This window comes from Brachyhypopomus gauderio, chromosome 19 (assembly GCF_052324685.1).
Source record: "Brachyhypopomus gauderio isolate BG-103 chromosome 19, BGAUD_0.2, whole genome shotgun sequence".
Taxonomy (NCBI): domain Eukaryota; kingdom Metazoa; phylum Chordata; class Actinopteri; order Gymnotiformes; family Hypopomidae; genus Brachyhypopomus; species Brachyhypopomus gauderio.
The window spans coordinates 8633570-8653663 of NC_135229.1; the positions used below are offsets into that span (position 1 = coordinate 8633570).

The window sequence follows — 20094 nt, forward strand, 5'->3', positions numbered from 1 at the left end:
TGACAACATATACTAATACATACATACATAAGTATACATAGAAACTATACATACATATAGGTATAAAGGTGTGTGTGTCTGTGTGTTTGTGTGAGAGACAAAAAGAAGCCAAATATCAGTTTGTATAAGCATGTGTTAGTCACTGAGATATGGGTGGGTATGGCTAGGGAAGTGTCATTGTGAATACTATAGGAAGGCCTGCTTGCGCCTGTATGTGTGTGTGCCTGGTTAATAGACACAGAGAGATCTAGGTAGCCAGAGCAATGTTTACTTAGGGCACAGAGATGGGAGGGGGAATGTGGGTGAGAGTGTGAGAGAGACTGAGAGTGTGAGTTTCAGCTTGCGTGCGTGTGAGAAGGAGAAGGTGACAGAGGGACTTTACATGCATTCTTATGCATTGTATATAATACTGCACTGTAGAGCCATACGATAACCGATTTAGATGAAACTTGACAAATTTGTTCAGGATGGGATTCTGAATGGGCTTGTGCATTTTGGTCAGAATTGGGTAAAATATGAAAGAGCTTTAAGAATATGAATATTATATGTATCGATGCTGTCCATAAAAAAAATATTTAGCAGGTATAAGTGTCCTCAAATCCAAAATCTTTGGATTGTTTTTTGATTTCACACTCTGTAGAGTATTATAAGACTTTGCTTGACATGATAGTATGAAAATCCTAGGAGGAGTATGAAAAGTGATGATTTCAAACTATTATTAACTGTAAATAAACTGTGCATTTTTTAATAGGACATGTAATGGGAAAGTTGTTCGCACTACTGCAAGGAATCAAAAGAGTCCAATTGCATGTTCCCAAGTGGAATTATGTAGGGGATACACTTGCTTTTTTTGCAATAGCGCCCCCCAGTGGCCAATCGACACCCGGCTGGATTATGTCATAGGGGGCGTGCACTTGTCCACACCCAAGAGGTTTCGTGCAGATCGACCAATTGTAAGCCTGTCAAACGCGTGCCGATCACTGATTGGCCGATTACGTCAGCCATTTTGGAAGTATGGCATGTCTGCTTTAGGACCTGGTTTCCAGAGGCCCATAGATGATGTCTGTCAAGTTTCATGTGGATCGGCCAATCTGAGTGCATGGGGCAAATTTTTGCATGTTATAGCGCCCCCTAGCAGGTGAGGTGTGGCAACCTCTGCGAGCTGCCCCAGACCCTCACAGGGAAGCTGTCTGTGAAGTGCCATCTCATTACATGCAAGTTTTCTTAAGTTAGAGCTCCATATGCGCAAAATTTACTATTGAATTTACGCCCCCTCATTTGATTGGCTTATACTGACTAGGTAGTGAAGAAATTAGCATTTTTGTTGGATACATTTTAAAGTTCAGACTCTTCTGAACGTTTTGATACCACATATGTGCATGTATGTGAAAAATCCAGGGACTAGTTCGCGCTCAAAGATGTGTGTGATTTTGCACATTATGCAAATTAACTCGAAATCTAAGTGGGCGGAGCTTAATGGTTGTATATTAATTGTCCTATTGAATTTAGTCAAGGAATGTATAGGAACTGGAATTTTGGTTCTAGGACCTACGGTGTAGAAGATATGGACAAAAAGTCAATATGGTCCGCTATAGCGCCACCATCAGGCCAATTTGGGTCCCTGTATGGGAATCTGGTCCTTGGAGGTAACTGAACCTTTTTGCCAAGTTTGGGGTTTCTAGGCATTACGGTCTAGGCTGCACAATACGTTTTAGGTCAAAAAATGGGACAAAGAATAATAAGAAAGAAAAATTCTAACAATTACAATAGGGTTCCCACACTATGTGTGTGTGAACCCTAAAAACGCTAACAATTACAATAGGGTTCCCACACTATGTGTGTGTGAACCCTAAATATAGCCGCAAGCGGCAATGAGCGGGCTCCTCGCAAGTGGCATAGGTACCGACTTGCATGCATGCGGCGAAGGCATAGTAGATATGGCTAGGCCAGTGTGTATGTGAAACCTATTGGTAGGCCAGTGCATGTGTGTGCATGTGTAATAGAGAGAGAGATGTTTGGTGTGATAATGTTTGTGTTCATCAGTTAGAGCTGTGTATGTGTGTGAGTGATTGCATATAATGGGCAGTCTTAGTTGTCACAGTGAACTCACACTGTCATGTCAGACATGTATGTGCTCAATCTGTGATGCATACACATAAGTAGGTGTATGTGTGTGTGTGTGTGTGTGTGTGTGTGTGTGTGTGTGTGTGTGTGAATTAGGTGTTTTTATGTGTTACTCTCTAATGTATGGGTAGGCATGGCTAAGGCAGTGTGTATGTGAAGCTTATAGGGAGGCCTGTTTTTTTGTGAGTGCATGTGAAATAGAGAGAGGGAGGGGGAGACAGAGACCATGGGTTGTTAAGTGTTAGAAGGTTGGGGGAGTGTGGGGGGAGTGGAAGAGAGAGGGCACTCTGCGTGTGTGAGAAGTGAGTGCATGTGAAATAGAGAGAGGGAGGGGGAGACAGAGACCATGGGTTGTTAAGTGTTAGAAGGTTGGGGGAGTGGGGGGTGGGGAGTGGATGAGAGGGGCACTCTGCGTGCGAGAATGAGAGCGTGCGTGCCTTCAAACGGCTCTCTACCGCTCCTTGCACTGCTGAGTATGGAAATTGAAAATATTCACTGTAGAGTCATTTGTGGATGGATTTAGCTCAAACTTGGCAAATATCACCTCAATGGTCATGTGAATGGGCATGTCAATTTTCATAAACATAGGACATACTATAGCGGAGTTATTAAAATATGAATTTGATGTGTTATGATGGTACCATTGTGATGCATATGAAAAATATAAATTTGTGGAAATCTTAGGATTTTTTGCACAACATTTGCATTGCATAGTCTGCTAAGTATATCAAGGTGTGATTTGAGGTGATGGAGTGAAAATCCTAGGCGTAGTATGGAAAGTGGAAATTATACATATTTGATAATATGTGAAAATCCGTACATTTTTGTAAAGCACTTGCAATTACAAAGTTGTTAAGGATTCTACGTAGAATCATATGAGTCCAAGTTTGTTGTTTTATGTCATACTATGTGGGCGTAATTCAGGAGTTTCTAGTATAGCGCCACCTAGTGGTGCAATTGCCATCATACCCCAGTATGTCTTAGAGGGTGTGCACCTGAACATGCCATGTGAGTTTCAGGTCAATTGACATATGTAAAGCTTGTAAAGCTTGTGAAATTGTATACTGACAGCTAATTGGTCGATGGTGGCAGCCATATTGGACATATGATGGTGCAGACCTAGGACCTGTCTCAGAGGTGCATGTAGATGATGCATACCAAGTTTCGTGTTATTTGGCCAATCGGTGTGTGCAGGAGAGTTTTTTGGCAGTTATAGCGCCCCCTAGGTGTGAATGTGTGCCAAAATGTATGGGCAGGTGTAGACGCCCAACAGGTACATGTATATGAAATTTGGTGTGAATATGTAAAAGTATGCATGAGATACAGCAGAAAATGTGCATTTTTGGCTGTGAAATTTTTGCCCCTTGACTTGTGTGGCATGTGGCCACGCCCATGTGCAGAAATGTGCATTTTTTGTTAAAGATTATTAAAGTTCAGACTCTTCTGAACGTTTTGATACCACATATGTGCATGTATGTGAAAAATCCAGGGACTAGTTAACTCTCAAAAATGTGTGCGATTTTGCATATTATGCAAATTAGCTCGAAAACGAAGTAGGCGGAGCTTATGGGTTCTTGAGGCTTTTTGGTAGGTTTGGAGACAAGGAACATGTATATGAAAGAATTTTAAATTTAGGACATACGTGGTACTGGCAATTTACTTGAATGCGTTTGCGTGCGCTGTAGCGCCACCTATGGGCGGATTTGGCTGGCGTCTTGCGCCTGAGTAGCGGGAGGGACTACTACCTATTGACCAAGTTTCAAGTCTGTAGGCCTTACGGTTTGGGCTGTGCGATCCGTTTTAAGGCAGAAAAAGAATAATAATAATAAATATAGCCGCAAGCGGCGATTGGCGGGTTCACACAAAAAAAGGAACAAAAGCCCAAAGGGTCTTTTAGACCAACAAGTGATATGAAGCTACTTCAGTCCAAAAAATGGACAGATAAAGTAATTTGCAAAAAAATATTCAACTGGGGCAATAAAGGCCCAAAAGATCAAAACAAAATGTCATGGCAAAATGATTCAGATCATAGAAGTTAATCAAATGCTGTGATTAGCTTTGTATGTGTGTGTTTGTGTGTTTTTTCATGTATGCAGTAAGGGCTTCTTGAGGCTTTTTTGGTTGGCTTGAGCAAAGGAATACAGCTGAAGTAGAATTTTGTTTCTAGGCCATACAGTGTGGAAGATATTAAACAAAATGATTCAGACCATACAACTAAATCAAATGCTGAGATTAGGTTAAAAGCACTGACACACTGACCCAGGGGCCTAGTCAAATAAATATACCTTTGGCTGAATTTGTCAGAAGTTGTGAACATAGCAGCAGGAGAGCTCTTGTTAATGCCCCACATGTAAACCCCACTCTTTAACCCTTTTCATTTAGCTGACAAAATCTGTCACATGTGAATCTCAAACAAACCAAAGAGTAATGGCTTACTATACAATAAAAGAACACAAATATTCTTATCTTTGCCTGTTCATGATGTTCTCATCCCTACTCTGACATGTTCTCACTGTTGTGCCCATAGTAGGGAGGCCACTAGGAATGTGTATCTAACAAGACTTTGATGATAAGTAAAGCATGCAGTTATTTAGAGGTTGTGTGTGAAATGTGAATTACATGTGTCTGTCCTCTCTTATGTCATTTCAGGATGTATAGAGGGCATGTGTTGAGAGTGTGGATGGAAAAATGAAGCTAAATATCAGTTAGTGTGTTGGAAATGGCTAGAGAAATGTATATATGAAGCATATAGGAAGTCCTATGTGAGGGTGTGTGGAAAAAAGAGGCTAAATATCTGTATATTAGTCACTGGGTAATTGGTAGTAATGGCTAGAATTAGTGTGTATGTGAAACCTATAGGCCAGAGAGGCCTTTGTTTTTGTGAGTGCATGTGAAGGAGAGAGAGGGGGAGGGAGAGCCCAAGGGTTGTAAAGTGTTAGAAGCATGGGGGAGTGGAGGAGGGGGGCAGCGTGTGTGAGAACGTGCGTGTCTTAGCAGCTGTCTATGCCTCCCTGCACTGGTCAGTATGGAAAATGAAAATATTCACTGTAGAGCTTTTTGTGGACGGATTTAGCTCAAACTTGGCACACAGCACCACAATGGCCTTGTGAATGTGGATGTCAATTTTCATAACAATCAGACATACTATGGCATAGTTATTGAACTGTGAATTTGATGTGTTACGATGGTAACATTGTGATGCATATGAAAAATATTAATTTGTGAAAACCTTAGGATTTTCTTGCTAATCTTAGCATTTCAGAGTCTGCTGAGTATTACAAGGTGTGATTTAAAGGTAATGGAGTTAAAATGCTAGGACTAGTATGAAAATGACAAGTTATATATATTTGATAATAGTGAAAAAGTGGTACATTTTTGCAAAACACATGTAATTAGAAAGTTGCTAGGAATTCTGCATACAATCATATGAGTGCAAGCATTTCTTGATAAGTGAAAATATGTAGGAGAAATTCTGGATTTTCTAGTATAGCGCCACCTAGTGGTGCAATTCCCTTCTAACATGAGTATGTCTTAGAGGGTGTGTACATGAACATACCATGTCAGTTTCATGTGTATGAACCTATGGTAAGTCTGTCAAATGGCCAATTAATTCAAATAAAAATTAATTAGCTCATGGTGGCCATGTTTTTTGAGTGATGATGTCATCCATGTGTGCCTTGATACCACTTGGGCCCCTGATGATGCGAGTAAAGTTTTGGCTTGATGTGACTAATGGTTTCTGAGATACAGTTTTTCCCATGTTATAGCGCCCCCTATTGGACAATCATGGCCAGCTTTGACCTGTGACCTTTGAATCATGTGCTCTAACAACTGATAAATTTCCATGAAGACTGGTCAAAGCATTGCTGAGATATAGCTGCTGAAGTCAATTTGGCCACGCCTCAGAGCTATTGATTGACATGTGACAACCAGACTGTATACCCATGTCACAGTTTTGTTGATATTCCTTGATAAAGAGATTCTTGTGAATATTTTGACACCAAGATTGTGGTGATCAGATGAAAAACCAGGGACTAGTATAAAAAAGTAGGTTTTGCATATTATGCAAATTAGCAAAAAATCTAAGTAGGCGGAGCTTAATGGTTCTTGAGGCTTTTTTGTTTGTCTGGAGCCAAGGAATGCACCTGAAGTGGAATTTTGTTTCTAGGACCTTCGGGGTGGGAGATATGAACCCAAACGCAAAATGCTGCGCTATAGCGCCACCATCAGGCCAATTTGGGTGTCTGTACTTTAGCACGGTCCCGCAAACAGACTACACCAGTCTGCCAAGTTTGGTCTCCCTGGGCCTTACGGTCTAGGCTGCAGTATGCGTTTTATCCGGAGAAAAATAATAATAAGAAAAAGAAATATAGCCGCAAGCGGCGATTGGCGGGTTCACACACAAATAGGCATATTTTGGCCTCAATAGGCAAAAGGAAGCCCAAAAGGTCCTTTAGACCTAAAAGTGAAAAGAAGCTGTTTGGGTTTGGCCAGTGTGTGCTCTACAGATAGTGTGTGATGACATCTGCGTGTGTCAGAAAGGGAGACACAGAAATAGCACATCTGGCTAGGGCTGCATCTATGTGAACAATATAGGAAGGCCTATATTGTGTCTATACATGATTGGGCCTGTATATTACAGACAGAGAGAGATTGAGGGTGCCAGAGACTATGCTTTGTTAATTCACTCCTTGCACACCTTGCACGCCTAACATGACTGCCCGTGTATTCAAAGTATGAATGTAGTCTGCAAAGCCTGGCATTACATGACTGACATGACTGGCATGACTGACATAACTGATATGACTGAAATGACATCACTGGCATGATGAACAAAAGTAATATGACTGATATGACTGACATAACTGGAATGAGTGACATGACTGGCATGACTGTAATGACATGACTGATATGACTGACATGACTTATGTCTGACATGACTGGACTGACATGACTGATATGACTGGACTGAAATGACTGACATGACTGGACTGACATGACTGTTATGACTGGACAGATATGCATACAAACTATACATACATTTAGGTAGAAGTGTGTGTGTGTGTGTGTGTGTGTGTGTGTGTGTGTGTGTGTGTGTGTGTGTGTGTGTGGTAGTGTATGTACTGAAACTATGACAACATATACTAATACATACATACATAAGTATACATAGAAACTATACATACATATAGGTATAAAGGTGTGTGTGTCTGTGTGTTTGTGTGAGAGAGAGAGACAAAAAAGAAGCCAAATATCAGTTTGTATGAGCATGTGTTAGTCACTGAGATATGGGTGGGTATGGCTAGGGAAGTGTCATTGTGAATGCTATAGGAAGGCCTGCTTGTGCCTGTATGTGTGTGTGCCTGGTTAATAGACACAGAGAGATCTAGGTAGCCAGAGCAATGTTTACTTAGGGCACAGAGATGGGAGGGGGAATGTGGGTGAGAGTGTGAGAGAGACTGAGAGTGTGAGTTTCAGCTTGCGTGCGTGTGAGAAGGAGAAGGTGACAGAGGGACTTTACATGCATTCTTATGCATTGTATATAATACTGCACTGTAGAGCCATACGATAACCGATTTAGATGAAACTTGACAAATTTGTTCAGGATGGGATTCTGAATGGGCTTGTGCATTTTGGTCAGAATTGGGTAAAATATGAAAGAGCTTTAAGAATATGAATATTATATGTATCGATGCTGTCCATTAAAAAAATATTTAGCAGGTATAAGTGTCCTCAAATTCAAAATCTTTGGATTGTTTTTTGATTTCACACTCTGTAGAGTATTATAAGACTTTGCTTGACATGATAGTATGAAAATCCTAGGAGGAGTATGAAAAATGATGATTTCAAACTATTATTAACTGTAAATAAACTGTGCATTTTTTAATAGGACATGTAATGGGAAAGTTGTTCGCACTACTGCAAGGAATCAAAAGAGTCCAATTGCATGTTCCCAAGTGGAATTATGTAGGGGATACACTTGCTTTTTTTGCAATAGCGCCCCCCAGTGGCCAATCGACACCCGGCTGGATTATGTCATAGGGGGCGTGCACTTGTCCACACCCAAGAGGTTTCGTGCAGATCGACCAATGGTAAGCCTGTCAAACGCGTGCCGATCACTGATTGGCCGATTACGTCAGCCATTTTGGAAGTATGGCATGTCTGCTTTAGGACCTGGTTTCCAGAGGCCCATAGATGATGTCTGTCAAGTTTCATGTGGATCGGCCAATCTGAGTGCATGGGGCAAATTTTTGCATGTTATAGCGCCCCCTAGCAGGTGAGGTATGGCAACCACTGCGAGCTGCCCCAGACCCTCACACGGAAGCTGTCTGTGAAGTGCCATCTCATTACATGCAAGTTTTCTTAAGTTAGAGTTCCATATGTGCAAAATTTACTATTGAATTTACGCCCCCTCATTTGATTGGCTTATACTGACTAGGTAGTGAAGAAATTAGCATTTTTGTTGGATACATTTTAAAGTTCAGACTCTTCTGAACGTTTTGATACCACATATGTGCACGTATGTGAAAAATCCAGGGACTAGTTCGCGCTCAAAGATGTGTGTGATTTTGCACATTATGCAAATTAACTCGAAATCTAAGTGGGCGGAGCTTAATGGTTGTATATTAATTGTCCTATTGAATTTAGTCAAGGAATGCATAGGAACTGGAATTTTGGTTCTAGGACCTACGGTGTAGGAGATATGGACAAAAAGTCAATATGGTCTGCTATAGCGCCACCATCAGGCCAATTTGGGGTCCCTGTATGGGAATCTGGTCCTTGGAGGTAACTGAACCTTTTTGCCAAGATTGGGTTTTCTAGGCATTACGGTCTAGGCTGCACGATGCATTTTATGTCAAAAAATGGGCAAAAGAATAAGAAAAATAAGAAAAATACCAGCAATTACAATAGGGTTCCCACACTATGTGTGTGTGAACCCTAAAAATCCTAACAATTACAATAGGGTTCCCACACTATGTGTGTGAACCCTAATAAGAAAAACTCGAGCAATTACAATAGGGTTCCCACACTATGTGTGTGAACCCTAATTATTTGTTGTCAATATAGTTGTGACGCTGGGCGGCGGTAGACGGACGAGACACAGAGTCCTTATTCTCACAGACGTCACTTTTTATTTACACAGAGAGTTGCGCAATCTAGCGCACGAAGAACATATATTTAACACAGCAACGTGTAACATAGACAACGACGAGCACAGGACACTGCGCGAGCGCACATTAAATAGACAAATCACATTAGCCCCACGTGATTACGAGACGATTCACAGGTGAGACTTATTGATCACACGACATAACCCCAACCACGAATATCCATTGACGCAGACAAAGCACGTGGACAACGTTGACACACGCCCAAAAGGGAGGGGCCGGGGTCCTCAACGTGACAATAGTACTGAACTGGAACATTAATGAAATGAAACATTAATTTTACAGCATACAATTTTTTCACTGAAATTTTCCACTATTAAAATATAATTTCACTGTACTTTTACAGCTATTACATTCTACCATAAAAATTTTTTACAGTTAGTTATTATTGTAAACACATGTTTGCTCGTGTATGTGCTACAAAATGCAAACATTTTGCATGAAAAAAAAACTTCAAATAATCAACTGATAATCAAGTAAATAAGTGATTTACAATTGTTACGTGTGACGGCTGTGACCTGAATGCAAAATGCTGAGGTGAGAGCTGATTGTGCTAACTTAATAAACACAATATGGTAACACATGTAAACGGAGAACTCACCGGAACAGAGTCAAGACCAGAACTGAGAAAGACAACACGCATATTTAAATACAAGAACCGAGACAAGACACATATGCAACACATCACGTTAACAAGACAGAGGGACAGGTGATGCAAATATGACAACGAAGACACACACAATGCACACACAATCACACGTACACATGGGTACAGACAACCATAAACATGCACACAGACACGCCCAAGGGAGGAGTTAGGGGCTGTACCATGACAGTATGAAACATTATACATTAACACTTGCTGATAGAAGGTTTTTTACAGTTTATCATGATTTAACAATGATTGGCACTTAATTTACTATCAACAAGATAATAGTTTGTACAAATAATCATTTGTTGTGCTATGAAAAAGCAAGTGCCTAAATTTATGTGCCAATGGAAGCATTTGTCACAATTCATCATTGAACAAGCATGTTGGCAAATGGCATGGTTTTTATCTAAACAGCACGCCATTCAAACTCCTGAGTTTCCTAAGTAGAGCACAGACAGGTGGCTTTTCCAGACCTTACCTCCTACCACCCTGCTCCTAGGTGAATATCCACAATGTCTTTATATAAAAAATATATATCTCAGAAACAGTTTTTCCCCACATGCCCTCATTGGACAGTAATGCAAAACAGTGCAAAAATGTGTATTTAATGTAAAGTGTAATTCTTCCACTTTATTGCCTTATAAATACACTGACTTTGTTGCTTCTTGAAAGCTAGAGTCTCGCTTTATTTTACTTTTCACCTGTAAAGGATTTGGGAAAACAAATAATCATGATAACTCTACATAAATCTCCATGTACTGACCACACTGGGATTTTCTTACTTTCATGTATGGTTTTGAAACAAATGTTACATTAATTCTATATTATTGCACTGACATTCATATAAATATACTTCTACTTCATGATTTGTTGATTTTTTTTTTTATTTGCACTGCTTGTTCAAGTAGAACGTTCCTCAAAACATCTTGAATGATTCCAACTGTGAATAATCAGCCATGTTCATTTCCTGTTATACAAGGAGATTTCATTGAAGTTCTCCTGTAAAGATGTGAAATACTTTAATCAGAAATTTCAGCTGCTAGAACTTGTTCCATTAAATAGATCTAATTGACAATTTTGCACAATTGTGAATGTTAGTGATTATTTGCATTATATTTTAATTACATTTTAGTACTTTTCACTTGGCATTCAAATTAATTTTACTGTTGCACTCAGTTCATGTGTATGTTTTATTCATAGTCTTTACTTTTTGAGAACTTTTCGGTTGTTTTCAGTGGGTTTTTCCTAATTAATAGAACAATATGTGTTTAAGTATTTTCTATGATGTCCTAAAATGTAACATTCCTGGGTCCACATGAGAAGCTAAAGGGTTGCAAAGTTTGATAAGGTATCTGTTGCAAAAAATATGCAATTTTACATTTTTCCAGGATATTTTTGTAAATTTCTCAAAATGTCCAGGTTGTCCATAACATTGATTCTTGTAGTATATCTTATTGCTTCATAAACAGACAGATGTTTGCAGATCAATATTAATGAGCTTAGTCATAACCAATACACATAACAAGATGTCAAAGACTATGTTCAAGACCAGTATTGCCTGTTTACGTGCCAATATGTTTTCTATATTGGTCATTGTCTTGTATTTTGACCTCGTCTGTCCTTAGTGGTTGTTAGAATTGTGCCTTGCCCTTTTGTACTGCTGTTTCTCTGACTCTAATATTTTTACACTTGCTAGCCAGACCTTCCTCTCCTACCTGTGGAGAGAAAAGAGCCCATTTTTTCTTAAAATTTTAGCACTGTGCAAACCATCAGCAAGACACTGAAACAAGATGATTGAATTATTATGTCACTTTACAGCCCCTGACCCCTCCCTCGGGCATGTGTGTATGTAGTCTTCATCGGTATATGTCCATATATGTATTTCCTTTGGGTGTGGTTCAATGTGCGTGCAATCATACGTCTCGTAGCTTGTCTCATCAACGTTATGTGTGGCACCTCCGTCTTGTTTATTAAGGTATTTAACGTGGGTCGATGTAGTGTTCGTCACTCGTCTCTGAGTTTGGCTCCGTGTACATGGTGTGTTATGTGTGTTTGCTAAGTGTGTGGCATTGTTTCACTAAATAAAAGCACTATCAAAGTGACACCTCCTGCCTTACCTTTGCATCACATTAATATTATCTATTCAATTTTACCAATTTATGTGCAGTTTCTTGCACAGGTGATACACAACTATATTCAAGGTTGGTAATGTAAAATTCAGGGACTGACATTAGAATTACACAAGGTCAAGTTTAAATTATTAATAATAAAACACATGGTTTGATAAATAAATAGATAATAAATAAATAACACAAATATTAATGTTTTTTCCCATTTGAAATACAACACAAAATATACAATTGACAGAACGTACACCAGACATTACAGTGAACTATCTTCAGATAAGGCAGCTGTTTGGGGTTGATGTCTTGTGGCTCTGATTTGGTGGCGTAACTGACCAGTTGAATGAGACCTGTTAAATGCCCTTCAGATTTCCTCTCTTCCCCCCAAGTGCAAAGACGCCCTCCATTAAAGCAGTCTAGAACCGGACCTACTTTCAAATATCACTAAATATGTGCCACCCCACCCAATTTTTTTACTTTCCTCCCAACCAGAGCCTTCTCCTTTAAAGCTACTCAGTCATGGAATAATCTTATGACACAGTTCCAATCTTTACATCTATACTTAAGACTCTCCTATTTTATCAAGCCTTAAAATGCTACATATGAAAGTGTGTAGCTCAAAGCTCCCCAGTCATTGAGTCTTCTGGTAACCTGAGACATTACATGCTGTTATCCAGCAATGTTATGCGTTCACTCTAGCTGTGATAATGATTTGGATGGAAAGCAGTGGCTCAGTGAGCCCTCACGACTCATAACCTCCAGCCCCCTCCTCAGCCACTAGTTACACCTTGTTAGTACCAGGTTGGACTCCCTTTTGCCTTCAGAACTGCTTTAATCCTGTACTGGAAACATCCTGTTTGGTCCATATTAACATGATAGCATCACACAGTTGCTGCAGATTTGTCGGCTGCACATCCATGATGTGAATCTCCCGTTGCACCACATCCCAAAGGTGCTCTGTTGGATTGAGATCTGGTGACTGTGGAGGCCATTTGAGTACAAGGAGCTCATTGTCAGTCTGAGCTGATTCACGCTTTATGACATGGCTCTTTATCCTGCTGGAAGTAGCCATCAGAAGATGGGTACACTGTGGTCATAAAGGGATGGACATGGTCAGAAACAATATTCTCAGTTGCTCAATTGACGCTCAATTGGTACCAATAGACCCAAAGTGTGCCAGGAAAATATCCCCTACACCATTCCACCACCAGCAGCCTGAACCGTTGATACAAGGCAGGATGGATCCATGCTTTCATGTTGTTGTTGCCAAATTCTAACTCTACCATCCGAATATTGCAGCAGAAATTGAGACTCATCAGATCAGGCAACGTTTTTCCAATCTTCCATTGTCCAATTTTGGTGAACTGTTGCCGTTCTATCAGCTCAAAGTGGTGGTAAGTGGTGAGTGTATAATATATATGTGTATGTTATATAGCCTATATAGCCTACTGTATACTATATACTGTATACTGTATAATACTGTATCACACATATTAAAATAGTATATTATTATATATGGTAAAATTAATAGTTTAGCACATGGTTGTCACTGAGTAATTATGTTGTCAACATCAATAGGCTATCTCTTAGTATCTTTTATTTAGCTATTGTGGAAACTCAGAATGTAATTCATAACGATTTGCTGATACCTTACTTTAGGCCCTGTCAAAGGTCAAAATAAATAAAATGTTAAATGACAGAAAACACGAACGTAATGCTGTTAATGCATTAATAATAATGCTCAACTGGAAATCAATGAGAATCTGATTCTGAAGGCACCATTTACTTCAAGCTACCCGACCCCTCCCGCTCCGCGTTCAAATGAACTTTTTTGCCCCATCACTGTTGTGAATAGAATTATAAGGAGAACGGGGAGTGTCTGGACCACAGTCAAGTCAGAAGGAACAGAGAAAGCTTTATTCCACATATTCCACATAAAAACAAACAGCTTTGAGCACGCACAAATCACCAAAAAAGAAGAGGTATGCAAAGAGAGTTCAAATGTAAAACAATGTTTTATGTTGTATTTCTAAACGTCATTTGGATACAGTATGCATGTGTGAGTGACTTTCAGCCATGTTTGGTTTACGTTAGTCTCTTTAAAAAGTGTTTTTTGTACAGTAGGCTACTGACTAAAAGGCTGTATTATTACACAGTTTGTCCCGCTATAGGTGAAACGTTGTTGGAAAGACGACTTTTATCCTTGGTTGTGGGGTTGTACGGGACTGTTGACATGCTGGGAGTTTTATTTACGCTGTTCTTCTGTGTCGCTTCGCTCTTCATTCTCAACATCATGTTCGGGAGGAGGCGGTGAGTTTTATACATGTCAACTAGTTATAGGCTATGCGTAGATTTTTTTTAATCAGCAGCCTTTACCTAATCAGGCACGTTTGTCCGGTATATTTTTTGCACATTAAAATAAAATCCATAGCTCTTTTTTTTATCGCATTCAAAATTTTTGGATCATAATATGAAAATGTAGGCAACGGTGTTATTAAAGCAAACAAAGAAATATATATAACACTACACTCTATACCACTGAATCAGGAACGTCTGTAGGCTATTAACAGATGTCAGTGTTTATGAATTGTAGACAACTTTCATCATGAACATTTGTTCTTAAACAATGCACAGTTGATACCACAGATACCAAGATAGGAGAAATGTGATCAAACATTGTAGTTCTGGTAAGAACTCTGCTGCAGATGTCCTTTATACATTCCCCAGCAATATTAAGATGAGATTGATCTGGTTTAGCTAAGACATATAACCAGAGTGCATCATCAGCATAAAATTGTAAACTAGCACAGTGTTTGTGCAAAATGTCACCTAGATGGTAGCATATATAGCTCTGGAAAAAAAGAAGAGACCACTGCAAAGATTTTCTAAAATCAGCGTCTCCTTTCTAATGTCAGTTGAATTAAACGAAGAAACGAAGGGCTCAATTCTGACCCTACTGGCAGAAGGATACTGTGAACAGCTGGAAACTCTCCTAGAGGCGAGGCTTTTCACCAATGAGAAGCAAATAAGAGCCAGGCTGACGTTTTGCAAAAGACCACAAGGATCAGACCATAGAGGACTGGAGTAAGGTCATCTTCTCTGATGAGTCCAGGTTTCAGGTTTGCCCAACATCTGGCCGCCTAATGGTTAGATGGTGAAGCTGTGTGGCCATGTAGAGGCTCATAGGTCTGTACCTCAGAACCTCAATGACCTGAGGGCCGCCCATCAAGAAGAGTGGGACACTCTTGCCTCAGCAGACAATAAGTCAACTTGTGAACAGCATGAGACATTGTTGTCAAGCTGAAATTGATGCCCAAGGGCACATGACAAGTTATTGAGACATGAGTAGATAGATAGACAGGCAGGCTGGGGTTACAGTTACCATATATTACTATATTCACTTCATGCCAATGTGAATGTGTTTGTGGTTGTTTTGTAGGAGAGAAGGGGAGCCCCCACTAATAAGAGGATGGATCCCATTTCTTGGGAAGGCCTTGGAATTCAGAAAAGATTCTTATCAGTTTCTGCAAAGGGTACAGCGGAAGCATGGAGACATTTTTACTGTATTGATTGCAGGTACCAGTTACAAACGAAGATGAAACAAAACAAAATGAATATAAATTTCAGTGCTAGTGGATTAAATAAATAATACAATTAGTGGAAGTATCAAATTATTAAACTAATCATAAGAGTACCTGAAATAAAATGAGTTTGTGTGTGTGTGTGTGTGTGTGTGTGTGTGTGTGTTCTGTTGAAGGTAAATACATGACGTTTGTCATGAACCCTCTCCTGTACCCTGCTGTGATTAAACAAGGAAAACAACTGGACTTCCACAAGTTCACAGATGTAGCAGCGTCTACGGCGTTCAGCTACCCACCAATGCACAACGAAAGGTTTCCTGGCATGAGAGAGCGAGTCCAGAAAGGCTTCTTGCTCCTGCAGGGATCTGCCCTCAACCATCTATCACTCAGAATGATGGAAAACCTGCAGCTTGTCTTACGACGTTATTTCCTGTCCAAGCAGGCGGAGGAACCAGACTGCCACTGGCACAAAGAGTGGCTGTATGAGTTCTGTGACTATGTGATGTTTGAGGCAACGTTTCTGACACTGTATGGACGTCCTCCAGACACCAACACAGATGGACACAAACACTCACTCAAGGAGAGCTGGACAGATGGACTACGAGAAGATTTCAAAAAGTTTGACAGAATGTTTCCTCTGTTGCTTGCTCGCGTACCGATTAGCCTGCTGGGAAAAACCAAATATGTCCGGGAAAAACTCATCAGGTTTTTTCATCCACATCGAATGGCAGATTGGGTCAGTCCATCGGAGTTCATACGAACACGTATTGAGATGTTGCAACAGTACGACGAACTCAAAGACTTGGACAAAGCAGGTAATGTGCGTACACACACGGTCACATCTTGAACTGTTTCAACCAAGACAGAGATCTAAACTCGGTGTATGTAAAAGTACAGTATATACAGTATACACATACTCACACAGAGAGACCCATGTTCGGTAAGTAAATGTATATACACTGTGTATACTCACACACACAAACACATGTTTTTAGTTGTAGGCAAATAAAAAATAAGTAACTATAGTCCTTTCTCTGCCTCTCTCACCCTCTAGCGCATCACTTTGCCATACTCTGGGCATCAGTTGGGAACACTATCCCAGCATGCTTCTGGTGTTTGTACCACCTTCTCTCCAACCCCCAGGCCCAAGCTTCAGTGCGGGAGGAGATCGTTGGAGTAATTGGAGTGGAGGAGGCAAAGGCTATTTGCCATCATGATATCTTGATAACCAGAGAGCAACTCGACAGAATGATTTACCTTGGTAACCCACAGTAGAGTCTAAGGGTTCATGCTTCATCAGATGTGCTAGCTTAACCCAGCTTTAATACATATGCATGCACACACAATACCCAGCTGTAATGCACATGCATGCACACAAATAGATTTTTCTTTGATTTTATAATATATTAATTTTGACAAATGGTCCAGTCATTCTTGAGTAAAAGTCGCCATTAGTGAAGGTGAAAAAAAAAGTCACTCTTAGTCTTCTCTTCCCTTTCTCTCTCTGTTCTTTCACAGTTTGATTTACTTCAGGTGCTTAATTGGCATGACAAATCATTGTTAGTGTACAGCACTCTGGATTCCACTAGCAGTTATTCCTCCATAGTTATTTGAGAGGGTGTACAATTTGAATCTTGTGTATTCTTTTATGAAATGCAGATGTATGTTATGTTCACATCAATGGCACTGTTTGCTCTCACACTGTCTCTGTAGAGAGTGCTGTTAACGAGAGTCTCCGTCTCTCTACGTCCTCAATGAATATTCGGGTGGTGCAGGAAGACTTTTGTCTCCGCCTGAATCCCCACAGCTCAGTGTGTGTGCGCAAAGGAGACATTGTTGCTCTTTGCCCCCAGAGCACACACCAGGACCCAGACATTTACCTCCACCCACAGGTAACCACACAGACAATCGTCTGTAGCTATGAAAACAATAATTGAAAACAATCAGTAATTATTAATAAAGAGCCTTAACTGTGGGCTGACCTTTTAAACTGTCTGACGTAGTATTACTTTTCAGTTAATTTGATTCCAATAAATTAATCTGCTTCCAGTGAGTTTTAGCTTGTGATTTTTCCTTGTGAGCAAATTGGAGAGAATACAGGTTTAAGAAATCCAAACATTATACTGAACTGTTCTTCAGTGCTGTTGTATACTAACTATGGAAATTCTGCACAGTTTCTAAACAAGGTGAAAGCTTATGAGGATGGTTTGAACAAGGCAAACTGAAGTGAAATTAAACTGCATAAAGCTTTTTTCTGGTGGCTTATGGTTTTTATGGTTGCTGTGTGATTTTTGCAGAGATACATTTTTGACCGATTTGTTGAGGACCAGAAGGAGAAGACAGAGTTCTATAAAGGTGACCAAAAGGTCCGGTACTACCACATGCCGTTTGGCTCAGGGGCCAGCATGTGTCCTGGAAGATTCTTTGCCGTTAATGAGTTAAAGCAGTTTGTCTGCATTATTCTACTGATCTGCGACATGCAGCTTGCTGTTGGTCAACAAGAAGCAGAGCCGGACTCCAGTAGAGCAGGTCTGGGCATTCTGCCCCCTGCCCACCGCATCTCCTTCAACTACAGACTCAAACAACACAGCAGAGATGAGTGGAGTGAGTGAGTGGATTGAGTGGAGTGAGTGAGAGAGTGTGTGTGTGTGTGAGATGAGTGAGTGAGATGTGTGTGTGTGTGTGTGTGTGTGTGTGTGTGTGATGAGTGAGTGAGATGAGTGAGTGAGTGTGTGTGTGTGTGTGTGTGTGTGTGTGTGTGTGTGTGTGTGTGTGTGTGTGTGTGTGTGTGTGTGTGAGAGAGAGAGTGTGTGTGTATGTGATGTGAGATGAGTGAGTGTGTGTGTGTGTGTGTGTGTGTGAGTGAGTGAGCGAGCGGGTCAGTGAGCAAGGTTAATCACTCAATGTGTGTTTGGGATGGGGGGTGGCAAATGAAAGCAAGTGAAAACTTGCTAAGAGCCAACTCAGTCTAGCCAACTCTAGAAGTCTAAAAGCCAACTTTTCAGACCAGAATGCTTTACAATGGTGGGATTTGTTTACTTAATTTGTTTGTTTCATTATTTTTGATACTAAAAAGGTGATTGTGGTTCAGCTTTAACTGCCTCTTTAAATGAAAACTTGCAAAGAAAATTATGTAAAAATTGTTAAATAAATGTTACGGATACACATATTGATATTAATACAGTGCCATTCTGTCTTTTATTCACTTGTTTCTGTCTCTAATTGATAGGGTGTGGATGAAATTTGGGTTTGTATGAAATCCGAAAGAAAGAAAGAGTAAATAGATGCAAAGATTTAGAAATCATATAGTCTATAATCAGAGATTTCTCATTTTTACTTCTAGCCAGAAGAATAAGTCTTGTCAATGTCATAGAGCTGTTTGTAAGACTAGAGGAACAGGATGTTACTGGGTAGTGACTCAGTTTTCTAATATGCTGGCCAACACAACTGAAGAACTTGCGAAAATTGTTAACATACACTATTGCTCACCTTCCTTGACTCACATATGAACTTAAGTGACATCCCATTCCTAATACATAGGGTTCAATATGATGTTGGTCCACCTTTTGCAGATAGAACAGTTAAACTGTTCTGGGAAGGCTGTCCACAAGGTTTATAGGAGTGTGTTTATGGGGATTTTTGACCATTTTTCCAGAAGCACATTTGTGAGGTTACATACTGATGTTGGACGAGAAGTCCTGGCTCTCGGTCTCCGCTCTAATTCATCCCAAAGGTGTTCTGTTGGGTTGAGGTCAAGACTCTGTGCAGGCCAATCAAGTTAATCCACACCAGACTCTGCTCTCCATGTCTTCATGGACCTTGTTTGGTGCACTGCTGCATAGTCATGTTGGAAGCTCCAAACTGTTCCCACAAAGTTGGGAATTGTCCAAAATGTCTTGGTATGCTGAAGCATTCAGTTCCTTTCACTGGAACTAAGGGGCCAAGCCCAGCTCCTGAAAAACAACCCCACACCATAATCCCCATCTCCACTAAACTTTACACTTGGACAATGCAATCAGACAAGTACTGTTCTCCGCCAACCACCAAACCCAGACTCGTCCATCAGATTGCCAGATGGAGAAGCGTGATTCGTTACTCTAGAGAACGTGCCTCTACTGCTCTAGAGTCCAGTGGCTGCGTGTTTTACACCACTGCATCCGACATTTTGCGTTGCACTTGGTGATGTATGGCTTGGATGCAGCTGCTCGACCATGGAAACCCATTCCATGAAGCTCTCTGCACACAGTTCTTGAGCTAATATGAAGGCCACATGAAGTTTGGATGTCTGTAGTGATTGACTCTGCAGAAAGTTGCTGTCGTTCCCAAACACTTCCATTTTATAATAATACAGCTGACTGGAATATTTAGGAGGAAATTTCACGACTGGATTTGTTGCACAGGTGGCATCCTATCACAGTTCCACACTGGAATTCACTGAGCTCCTG

General features: G+C 40.4%; 1 protein-coding gene across 3 annotated transcripts; it reads left to right on the forward strand.

Annotated features, from left to right (window-relative positions):
* Positions 1 to 13689: 13689 nt before the first annotated feature.
* On the forward strand, positions 13690 to 18822 carry cyp7b1 (cytochrome P450, family 7, subfamily B, polypeptide 1). Of its 3 annotated transcripts, none has more exons than XM_076981848.1 (7): positions 13690 to 14050; positions 14240 to 14378; positions 15508 to 15644; positions 15826 to 16464; positions 16704 to 16910; positions 17363 to 17541; positions 17947 to 18822. In XM_076981848.1, exons 2-7 carry the CDS (start codon positions 14302 to 14304, stop codon positions 18259 to 18261), a joined length of 1554 nt encoding a protein of 517 aa, XP_076837963.1. In that variant the 5' UTR covers positions 13690 to 14050; positions 14240 to 14301; the 3' UTR covers positions 18262 to 18822. The 3 variants fall into 3 exon arrangements, with proteins under 3 accessions (XP_076837963.1, XP_076837960.1, XP_076837961.1); XM_076981845.1 differs by having other exon boundaries at positions 13691 to 14127; positions 14225 to 14378; XM_076981846.1 differs by having other exon boundaries at positions 13701 to 14050; positions 14225 to 14378.
* Positions 18823 to 20094: the final 1272 nt, after the last annotated feature.